This window comes from Molothrus ater, chromosome 2 (assembly GCF_012460135.2).
Source record: "Molothrus ater isolate BHLD 08-10-18 breed brown headed cowbird chromosome 2, BPBGC_Mater_1.1, whole genome shotgun sequence".
Classification (NCBI taxonomy): domain Eukaryota; kingdom Metazoa; phylum Chordata; class Aves; order Passeriformes; family Icteridae; genus Molothrus; species Molothrus ater.
In genome coordinates this window covers 64311289-64323298 of record NC_050479.2, presented here as the reverse complement: position 1 = coordinate 64323298, position 12010 = coordinate 64311289, and the positions used below count along the sequence as shown (strand labels likewise).

At 44.4% G+C, this 12010-nt stretch overlaps 1 protein-coding gene across 2 annotated transcripts in view; it reads right to left on the bottom strand.

Annotated features, from left to right (window-relative positions):
• Window positions 1-12010, bottom strand: part of THSD1 (thrombospondin type 1 domain containing 1) — a 30503-nt gene that overhangs the window by 5805 nt on the left and 12688 nt on the right. For both annotated transcript variants that reach the window (XM_036385757.2, XM_036385764.2), the window contains exon 4: window positions 4094-4252. In XM_036385757.2, the coding sequence (XP_036241650.1) occupies window positions 4094-4252 (159 nt within the window). The remainder of the gene's footprint in view (window positions 1-4093; window positions 4253-12010) is intronic.

The window sequence follows — 12010 nt, the reverse complement described above, 5'->3', positions numbered from 1 at the left end:
TTTATAGAGTCCATTTAGATTCCCTGTTGAAAAGTGACATAAAAGGGGTAAAAAGAACTCAACCCAGGCAAGTACTTCAGGTATCACTTTAAAATTATTTTTAGGAGAGCTTAAGTGGGTGTGAGAATTGAAATGAATTTGAAGAGAGAGGCAGCATCAGGAAAGGCAATGCAACTTTTCTAGGCAGTCCTCTGAGGATGCTTCTATCACTGTCTGGTGCCACATTTCCAGAGGACAAAACCTTCCCATGCCACAGCAAGCTTTCAACTGAAAGTGCCATTGCTCTTTCTCCAGCATTCTACTACCATTCTGATACCCTTCTCTTGTGGACTGGAGATGGGACTTGCAACAGTGAAGAGTACTCTGCAAACCTTTCTTCACTGAGACAGTAATTAGCCACCAGGACAGGCATCCTAGGGAAGTCATCACATCCAGAATTCACAGACTGTCTGGACAATGCTCTCAGTCATATGGTTTAGCTTTAGTAGTCCTGGGGGAGCAGGGAGTTGGACTCTATGATCCTTATGGGCCACTTCCAATTTGAGATATTCTATGATTCTAACCCGTAATGTGACAATCTCAGAGCTGTCCACAGCCCTGTTTAAACCTCTCACTTGCCCATTCCACCACATTACAGATGGCTGAACCAATGACAAATTGGTAATTCTTTGTTTTGAATGAGGTCTCAAGTATTTCAGGGGCAATCTTGAACAGAATACAGCATGGTAAAAAGTGGATTAATTGGCCCAGTAGCTAATTTTAGTATCTGTTAGCATTGCCCAAATTCTTCTGTTCTGGTCAGACATGAGCTCTCTAAAGCCATGAAGATTTTATTGGAGGACAAGGCTGATTAGTTGCAGTTGACAAGAGCTGGCCAAGAAGGTGTGAGCTCAAACGAAACCAACTGAACAACCCTGCCCTAGTCTCTAGTTTTATCCAGAACCCAAAGCCTTCCTTTAGACTGACAGACAAGCAGCTGTAATACTTGGCAGGTGCACCTGCCTGCACCACAGCGACTGCCCAGGAACAGGAAATGTGACTGCAGAATAACAAGAACTGGACACCATGTACTTCCCATAATTCAGGAGAACACACACTCAACAGCAAGCTGGTAGTGCAGCTGTTAGGTGGGCAGGATGCACAAAGGCACTGATGAACACAGGCCAGAAGGTCTCAAGCTGCTACAGAACAGAAAAAGTGCAGGGTGCTGGGCTGAGAAGGAGATCCACTTCCCTATTTCAGTGCTACCTAACAATCCCAAGTCCTCTAAAAAATCCTGCCATTGCATTAGCTTTGATCTTTGTGTCACTCTGAGAGCTTGAAATCAACTTAAAGAACAAGAACACTGCCTGCTGAATCTTAAAGGAGGATCTCTAAAAACTGCATTCAGTCCAATGCCCCTATGCCAGAGCCCAGAGCACTGCTGCTCTGGATGCCTGAGAGGGGAGTGAACAAGCTGACCTCAGGGAAGTAGGCAGGGCCAGCATTTGCTCTATTCAGCACCACTGCAGCAGACCAATTAATTCATTCTTCATCCTTCTCTCAGTCGTTTTTGCTTATGGATATTTTCCAAATACTCCATTCTCTATTTGTAATGCATGCTGTGCTGCATTGTTTGGGATACACAGCTAACAGCAAGGAACTGAGAGGTTCCAAAAAGGACTAGGTCCCTGTGGTTCACTTCTCCCTGCACCTCATTGGCCCCTGCACCATGTGCAGGCCTTGCTCATTCAGCCATTTGCTCCATCTGCTGGACTAATGTCTGCAGAGTTATGCTGGAAACAGAACCTGTCTGCTCCTGAAAGCTGCAGACAGCTGGAATGGGAAGGGTGAGGGTGATACTCCTAGCTTGAGATTAGGCAGTGGATGAATACTGTGAAGTCAGAGTGTCAAACCCCTCCTTGAGCAAGCTGAGATTCAATGGGATGTAACCATGTATGTGATTCTGTAAAGGCAGCTGCTCCATGTGGGAGCAGGAGGATTAGAAAGCGTGTGCAAGACAGAAGCGAGGTATTTCCTCCGGATGATCCCACTGCAGTGGGTGCAGGCGCAGGCCTCCTTTGCACCCGTGCTCTCTATGCATTAACCTTCTTATTAACCTAGACACCTCACTGGAACCTGGGGATTGTCCAGACCTGCTGAGTCCAGCCAGACTGCCACACCTGTGTGCACAGTGTATGCACAGGATGGCTGGAGAGCATCACACACCTTTTACAGCTGCACACCTGCATGGGAGGAGTAACCCTTCTGAGAAGCACCAGAGGCATGTCACCTCCATGCAGGCAAAGCAAGGTCCACACACAAATTGTGTTTCCAGCACATGCTCTGCAAGCAGGGAACCCCCTCCAGCAAGCTCCCTGCATCAGGACTGCTCTCTGAGTTCTGAGCTCCAGAGGTGGGAATGAAACTGGCTGGTAAGGAGACAAACCAAATTATATACTTACAGACATACCCCTCCAGAAGAAAGACAGAAGGCATGGGATAGCACAGCTCAACAGCAGCTTTGGAAAAACACTAACAACCCCACTGCATTTTGGCGGTGGCATTGCTGCCCACAGCAGCCTCAGAGAGTCTGGCATAGAGAAGACAACTAGAGCAGGGCTGGTTTAAACTGGGGACCCAAAGCATCTAAATTATTCCTCTCTGCTTTCACTCAGAGCTTTACTAAATAAGCAAACCCACAGGGCCAGCATTTTCAAGTCATTAAAAACATTAGACCTGTTAAAACATTCCCAGTGCTTCATGACTGCTGACAACATGTAATACCTGGTTTGATGGAATATAAGTTTGAGTATTTTCCATTCACCCAAACTTTTGTTAAATACAACCCATTTCCTGCAGTGTTCCACAACACATTTCAGTCCTGCCTGTATACTTCTGAGGCCTTCATCCCCAACACATGAAGCTGGTTCAAGCCAATACTTCCACGAAAAACACAGTCCTCCCCTCTTCCTGCTCCAGCTGCAGATTCTCTCCTCCTGCTGTCCTTTCCTTTTCAGTGGCATAAACACCACAGTGGCCACAGGCTAAACAACTCCCCACATCCCCAAGCTGTCCATCTTTTTAGCTGCTTCTATTCCAGTTCTACACACTGCACTTTTGCAAGCAGAAAGAAATGCCTGCAAGCAGCCAAAGCAAGGAGTAAGGCCTGCTGGTCACTTTGTAATAGCTTAAAATATCTGTTAAATTATAGTCTGAGATCCTAGCAGCCTGCACAGTTCCCAGGTATCTTTCCTTCCCCATCCCCACTCCCTGTGGCACCTGTGGGACACAAAGGCACTGGATCTTGTAGATCAGCTTTCTGTTCTCTTGGCATCAGCACACTCCATTTCAGCAGGGCATTTGCAAAAAGCAAAAGTTTTGTACAGATTAAGCACCTGTACCGTGCTGAAAGAGGGCACTTCTCATGCCCCTCAACAGTGGCTGTCAGCACCCAACTATGGTGCTGGCACAGCCTCATCCAGCCTCACTGGAGGCCACATGGCTGCTGTAATCCACCTCATAGAAGGCTCAGGTCTCTTGTATCTGCACCCACTTGCCACCCAGCAGCAGTGGCCAGTTGTTACCGATAGGTAAGGGTTTATAAAAGCTTTATAAAGCCTTACCTATCAGTAACAGCCAGCCTGCCCTGTCACAGGCCAGCATCAATGGCAGGCTGGAGCAGGGGGAGATCTGGCACTACCACCTCAAAAATCTCACAGAACGGCAACCTCGTACCACAGGTCCCAGCTGGAACCAGCAACCTTTTTTAAGTGACTTTAGCTTTCTAGTAGGTTTCCACTGGAGTCTTTGGCTTTTACTGAATGTGTTCTGATAGCCCCAAGATCTCTCTTTCAGGACTTCTCCACTGTCTGATCATCCTGGGGATTTTAAACTGCACCCATGGCATTCAGAAATATTATGCCTTGGAGCCCTATCTCCAGTGTCCCACAATCAGACGCGCAGAGGCTCCTGCCCTACTCCATCAACCACAGGAATGTGACAGCTCCCCAAATCAGTATGACTGAAAGGGAGATGGGATGTTTCCATTTTACACTTTGCTTTTGCCAGGGCGGTCACAGCACCGGGGGAAGAGGAGAGCAGAGCTACATACACACACACTCTTCCAGTGAGCATAGGGAAGTCTCCCTCGGCGATCCAGCGCAGCCTGGTTTTGCCGGTGAGGAGCTGAGGCATTCTCGGAAGCGCTCCCGGACTCCGTCCCCACAGGTGACGCTGCATGGGCTCCAGGGCTGCCACCGGCTCCACGTTTCTACAAACACACAAGCTCACAGCAATGAGGAACGTGTGTGCCTCCTTACCTTTAATGACACAGCCATTTGTCCTCTTTTTGAGAAAAACAGCGATAAATGACCAAACAATGCAAACAGCAAGACCAAAATAGCAAGTGGCATCCAGGGATGAGCCAAAGCTTCCACTTGCTGTTTTCCTTTTTTCACCCAGTTGTCAGCCTGCAACACAGTGGTCAGTCAACTGGCAGGCAGGTTCTGCCTGGAACAACAGCAAAAGGAAATGAATCCACAGATCTTTGAAGTGGGCTGATAATTTATATATTCATCCAATTCCTGCCTGACAAACAGTGCATTTACAGCAGGATAATTTGATTGACTGAAGTACAGTTACTGCTGATTTATATGACTGTGACAGGATGATAAGCCTACAAGGCCTAATGAAATGGCAACATTGGTTCACTCTTTATTTTCTTTCCAGCACATAAGCATGTTATTGAATCATTTATCTGGCAACTTATAGGTCTCTACTGTTTTGTTGCTTATGATTAGGCAATTAACTCATGGATGGAATTTTGCATGTTCATTTATTTAACTGGAGGCAGACGCAGGTTCTAACACTATATTATAATTTTTTAATGTGTAATAAAATCCCTCTTTTTCTTAGACAACATCCTCATCCAGCGATCTCCACATTCAAACTTTACAGCAGTGAGAACCCAGAGAGGTAAAGATGGGACCATTCCTGTCCCTGTGTGACAGCGGTGACACTGAGGCAGGGCCACCACTTTAAATTCCAAATGAATGCATGAGCTCAGGTGCAATCCTAAAAGATAAAACCCCTGGGGATGCTCCTATGGGTCAGCTGACCTTGACGGAAAGAAGAACAATAGACTTCTTAAATTCATTTCACTGCCCACAGATTAAGTAGAAAAACAGCTAAATAATTTTTTTTAAAAAGTAGACCAGGTTAAACTCTGCTCTTTTAGATAATTTATGGTGTTGCTACTGCCAACACAAGCTGTGATTTTTAATTTTATTACTGCTGCTAGCGTGCCCCAAACCCTTAACCAAGTTATGATGTCCAAGCACTAGAGAATGTTGCATGACTGCAAATGGCTTTATGATTTCACGTTTTATTGGTTGCTGTATTGTTCCTAGAGTGTTACTATTTTTAAATGTCTCTAACAAGAATAAATACAGCTGTGTTTCAATAAACATTAAATTGTAACTGCTTTGGGCCCTGTCCTACACAGTTTTGTGACCATGTCAGTGTTAATGTGATCAGCCTAAGAGGAGCAGTGGAGCTGCCCTCCTGGTGCAGGTCCTCACCTGCACTGCAGGATGGGGCCCCAGAGTTTGAGCTTACACTTGTGCTGCCAGCCACAGCTGCAGAATGTATGTGGGTGCACACACACATATTTGTGTGCCTGCAGGCCCCAGGACATCTGCCTGGCCTAATGCAGAGGAGAGATGGGCATGGCGACACACCCTGGTGCTGCTGTGGTTCTAAGCCCACACAACATCCAGTGACCACCCTGGCTGTTTGTCACTGACTCCACCACAATACTGCAACATCCAAGACCCCAAGCTGTGTTTCACTTTGTGCTCTTTGTGCACCTCTCTGCTTTCACCCCTCTGTCTCTGGAGATGGTGATGAGCCCAAAGACAGGCTGAGCTTTCAGACTCCTCCTTCAGTTTGCAGCCATGTTGGTTCCCAGTGAAGTGCAAAATGGAGCAAGTGTATGGTGTCAAGGGAAAAGAGAATCAGAGGATGCCAACAAGCAGGTAACTGAGGAAGTTTGTTGGGATAAGAAGTCCCAAAAAGGGACAAACCATGGAAAGTTTGCAAAAACACATCAGTTAGCGAGCCAAGGTATTACTGAGGGCAGGAAGAAAAAATGTTCATAATCAATAGTTAATAAAGGGCTCATTGATACCTTCTCAAAAAGACTTCATAGTATCATATATATCATAGGATCTCCCAACAGTTTTCTTCATATGAGGATCATGAAGGACTCCAGCAGTGTCCCTCACCACTGGTAGAAAGGCTAGCTTAAGGACTTACCTCCTTGTAGACCTACAGACTCTTTGTGTGAGCAGCTTGGTGAGTTCCTGTCATAATTTCCAGTGCATGAGCTAACTTGTTTCCCTCTCTCCACATTTCCTGCTCATCTAAACTTCTGTTAATTAAAGTCAGATGCAGAGCCAAGCTCAGAAAGGTTCTGGTTGCCTCCAGTGCTAACACTGGTGATAGCAGAGGGTGCTCAACAGACTCCACATTGATGCCTGTGGGTTTCAACATACAAGAACATTTAGGATGAGTAATTTCCCAACACTGACGTCAAACCTGACATGCCCATTGCTCCAGGACACTTTTCACTGACTTGGACTTTGGCTAAAGGTAGAGAGTTCCTTAGCAAAAAACACTTGGCATCCATAGCTTTGGGGCTAAGAAATGTGCCTCAAACAGCAGGAGAGCAAGAAATGTTCCAGCTCCCATGAAAGATGGGACATTTAAACTCCTGCATCTTGCTCTGCAATCCCCTGCAATTACCAGGATGTAAAAGAAAATGAAGCACAGTTATTCTCCCCCAAGGAAATGAAATTATTAACCTCCATTTAAGACAACAGATTGAAAATGCCAGGGGAAAAACCAGAAGGTATGCACTGCAAACTAGCTCTAATAAGCATGAGGTTTCTTCAAACACAATTGAGGAATCAATTATCAATGTGAAGACATCTAACTGATGAGTTATTTTGAAATAGCTGACAGTTGGCAGATCTGCCAACATGAAAGATAAATGCAATTAACTGTGTTAATTATTGCTCTGCATAAATTTCTCCCCTCAGATTTCCATGTTCACAAGATTTTGTGCATGCAGCACTGTCCATCAGCACAGTCAGCAAGGGACACTCAGCACCATGCTTCCAGCCTGACACACATGACCAGTCTTAAACACTTCAACCAGCCCAGTGGTGTGGGACAAATTGTTAATTACTGACAGGTTCATGTAAGTATCTGTGCTAGCCTAGGGGATTGAAGGATATTTTTGGAAGCTAAGATCAGTTTTTAGGTCCTGAAAACAGCCACTCACCCTTCCATGGAAATGAAGCTTGGGTGCACTGAAATGGTGGCATGTTCCAACAGGCTAATTTGGACAACAAAAGGAAAAGGATCCCTTTAAAGAAAGAAATCCTAGACTATGGCAAAATTAGAGTCTTTTCCCCACAAACAGGCATTGTTCAGAAATGGGGAGGCACAGCCTAAAAATATTTTTTTCCCAGAAGCTGAGTCTGTAAGTGAGTCTGTAAAACTTGATTTATTCCTAATGTGTGGAGATGAAGTATTTACTGACACAGAAAAGTGGATGGGGTAGAAACCAGCCCTAGCACACCCAATTCCCTGCATATACCTGTTTCTAAATAAACACCCAACCCAGGTACGGATTCAGGCAACAGAGCTAATTGGTTCTCAGAATTTCCTACCAACGAGCAGATCTGACTCACACAGTCTTATTCAGGAAGCGAAAATTTGACAGAAATTGTACATCCCTGCCTGATCTCCAGATGCTCCATTTGCTCCTCTCCTCCCTTACTGACCACTCTTTTCTTCAGAAGGTCTTCCCCCCCATTCCTCTTTCCCTTATCAGGCAACACCTGCATTTCTTATGCCCTGCCAACACCCCAAAAGCAAAAGTCAGATGAACAAAATTCATTTGTGCTGTAGGCAACTGCAAGAGACTTCAGTGTAACTCACACCAAAGTTGAAATTAGTCTCCAGAGTTCAACTAGGAACTGGAAAAGAAAGTTAATTAACACCAGAAATATGAAAAAACACCTTTTTCTATGCTTTAGCATTACTGATTAATATTATCAGTCTTGTCCTGAATGTTTCAAGCAGGATACAGACTAGAATATGGGACAACCTTCTAAGGAGAGCAGAAGTCTCACTGCTGGGAACACTTAAATCCCAAGTGAGAAAAGCACAGGATTAAGTATGCAAAAGCATGAGCCTGCAATGCATCTGCTGCTGGATAAGATGATCTAAGAGAGTTTCCTACCTCAGACATCCCAATAATCCAGTCAAACACTAGGGAAAAAATGAACTGCATGTTCCTCTGTGAAACAGTGAAGAGCCCATCAAGGTGAATGAAGTGACTCACATCTCACTGTTAATTTTTTCACTGACTTTCACAGATTCTCCAGTTAGGGTCTACAGAAAACCACACAAGTGCTGTCTCACAATTAATGGATGTATTCCCCACCTTTAATAGATATATTCACAGTCTTGGATAGCATAAGTTTTTTGACACTCATTCTGAAGCTGATTGCCTGGGCTCAAAGAGCTGCTGACCTGGCCCACCCAGGGCCACTGGCAGCTTTCTGCTTCCTACTCCAAGCACAAGTCAGATTCCTGTTCCAAAAAGCTGTACTAAACTTGGCCTGAGTGAGGAGTAAAGAGCAGGACTGACAAAGCACCAGGAATATAACTCATGTCTGATTTATGGAAAAGAGATGTGGCAAAATCATATTTTATCTCATCATCTGTGGTTTGGATGAAGATCATTTTAATGATTTAGGAACTTTGATCATTTACAAAACAATATCTCTGCTTCATAACAATAGAGCATATGCTAAATGAAGTAAGAACTGGCTGAGTGACAGATTGGATATGCAACTGTCAACAGAAAACCATCACTGAGTGAGAATGCATTTGGAGAGATTCCAGAGGGATCAGTATAAGGCTCAGTGCTTCCCTAGTTGACATGAAAATAAATATAAACCATTACTGAGAAAATATGTCCCTCCTGTAATGACACAAGCAGACAGTGCAGTTGTAGGGAGCAATATAGGGTACTTGCTAAGTTAGGATAATTAAAGGGAAATAGATCCTAAATCAGCAAAGCAAAAAGGAAGTGTAGGAAGAAGGAATGAAAATTGCAACTGTAGGATGGCAGACTCCATACTGAAACAGCTCAAGAGGAGTTTACAGGGCAAAAGTAAAGTTTTTTATGGAAAATTGCAAATGCAATCAGTGGAATGAAAGCAGAGGTAGGGGTAGGGAGAGTGCTACTGATCAAGCAGCATCAGTGAGAAGGATGTCTGAAGGCAGCACACAAAGCTGGTACCCTGGCTGTCAAATAAACATGAGTGTTTAAAATAACAGAAAGGCAGTGAAACAGAATCAGTAGATTAATCAAATCTTGAAGAAAATGTCTTCCAATTAAAGACTTAATCTTTTCAGTTTCTTAAAAAGAACACTGAGAAAATCTGGTAGAAGTGAGATGACCTGGATGTGCAAATGTCTTTGTGAGGCAAAGACAGTAGATAGGAAACAGCTATCAGAAAGCAGCAGAGGAAAATTCAGTCACCAGAGGATGAAGCTAGATTAACTTCAGTTATGAAACATACAAAGTTTCCCTTTTCAAAAGAATAAATAAATCAGAGCATAGTATTGAGACAAATTACCAGGTAATTCTGTTTTGTGGTGTCTTCAGCAGAAGACTGGATAACTCCCTGGAGGGTAAGTAGCAGTCAGAGGCAAAGACTAGCTGTGGGGCTCAACACCAGGGTAACTGAATGAAAAATGATGGCCCACATTGTACAGGAGCCCAGACTTGTGATTTATCACCTCTCCTGGCCTTAAACTTCAGGAAGACCAAAGCAAAAATTAGGAGACTTGCAGCAGTCGTGTGTTTTGACATAAAGAGCTTATGGGGGTCTGCCGTAAGCAGGGCACCTCACAGTGCCCTGCAGCAGGGGAGGGGACTCAGGGAAGCCCCTTCCAAAGGAGCCAGAAGGCTGATGGCCATCCCAGACAGTGCAGGTTTGCTCTGTCATGGCTTCAGGCTGATGTGCCCCTCCCAGAACACCCTGCTCCTTTCAAACGCTGCCTGCAGGCTTTGAAGTCGCACAGATACAGGCACAAAGTCAGATGTGCAGCAGCCTAATTAATTTCAGGTTGACATTTTATTTACAACTACATGGTGTGGCTTTGCTTTCATCGGCTTTGTAGATGCAATACTCTTCACTTGGCAGCTATTGACCTAACTCTGCTCTTCAAGAGGCATAGCCTGATTCTTTCCAATGTGGTTGTAAGGATGGGGCTGCTGAGGAACCCAGGGAAACAGAGCAGACTGGAGGGAACCATTGCTTAATGGAGATCTCATCAATTAAACCAGTTAAATATTGGGCACAGTATCATATCTATACCATATGCTAATGAATTATCTGTTAGGGTAATTATCTAGATCATATCAGTGTAACATACCACCCAGGTACAGATGAAAAACTAGGATTCTGTCTTCCTTTTTCCTTGTGAATTACCTCCATTAAGAAAATAGTATGTTTTCATTTTTAGACAGAAGGAAGAGGGAATTTTATGCCAGAGGAAGAGAGGGAATGCCAACAGAGAATGCAGATAGGAAGTTAAGATGAAGAGAACTATGCACTGGGTTTGGCATGTGCTGAAAATAGAGGTCATTTTTAGTAGAGAGAGTTAATTAAATAGCTAACAGTTTTAGAATTTGTGAAATAGCACAAAATAAGACCACATGATGCTAGGAACGTCATTAATGTAGGCTGTGTCTGAGACTGTGTGCTCTGGAGCATGTCCTACACTCCTGGTCTTCTCATGATGCCTCTCAGATACCTGTCCATGAACCTCAATAGCCATTTTTTAGCTAGAGATCCTGCACTTTCTTTTCAGGGCAACCAAGGTGGGAAGATAAAGAAAATGATGCACATTTTAAACCTTTCAATCCAAACTCTTTGAAGTGTGCAGTTGGAAAAGACTACTTCATTACCTGTAGACACAAGCTGCTTCAAATGAGAACATTTACTTTCCAGGGTGTAGGCAACGCAACCCAACCCAATCCAATCCCAATTCTCTGTGCACATATGGCCCATCCCTCTCTGTGGCTGCCTTCCACAGATGAGTGATGAGAAGGATATCGGGCTCATCTGCTTCCTCTGCCATGCAACTGTGGTTTGTAGACTGTCAAACCATGGACTGCCACTTCTAACACCATGGCTGTAAAACATATAGTTTTGGCTTCTGCCAACCAGCACTCTCTCAGACCATGCCTGATCATGGTCCAAAGGATTATATGGACCACCAGCTGTTCGCACTTGGCAGATTGCACTATTCTAATCTTTCCTATAAGGAAAGATTTGGCTATATGAACATGGCCCATGATCTGCCAGAAGGCCTCATGGGTCAGAAAATGCACCCTGCTCAGTTCTAAGCAGCAAACACATCTCTAGAAACGCTTTAGAAAACTTGCCAGCTGTCCAAGTGACACAGCTGTGCCCTTCACTGTAGCCAAATCCTGACTCATCTCGCCAGAGTTTGTGCATATAACAGGAAGAGCACTAAACTTCTACACCAAACGGGTAGAGAAAGACAAGAAAGACACCCATGTGAGGATTCAGCCCCTGTATGTTCAACACTCATGAATCACCCTTGCAAGATGCTTCTCAACTAAAAAGCTACACAACTACTTAATGTTGGGCCCCTGGCTTTTACACACTTAAATGCAGGTAAGACTAATCCTACCTTTAGAGTCTCCAGTGGGCCACATCTACCACAGTAACTTCTTACCTCACTGAGAGGGACAAGTTTCATTTCCAGCCTGATGAGATAGATACATCATTCAGAATGCCCTAAGTGGTTCTAGTCGGTACCTAGCATTAACTTAGTGCAGCCTTAAGCTACCACAGTGGCACTTGCTATCAAATGTCCTTGTGTCCTCTACAGTCTATCTTGTTCCCACCTG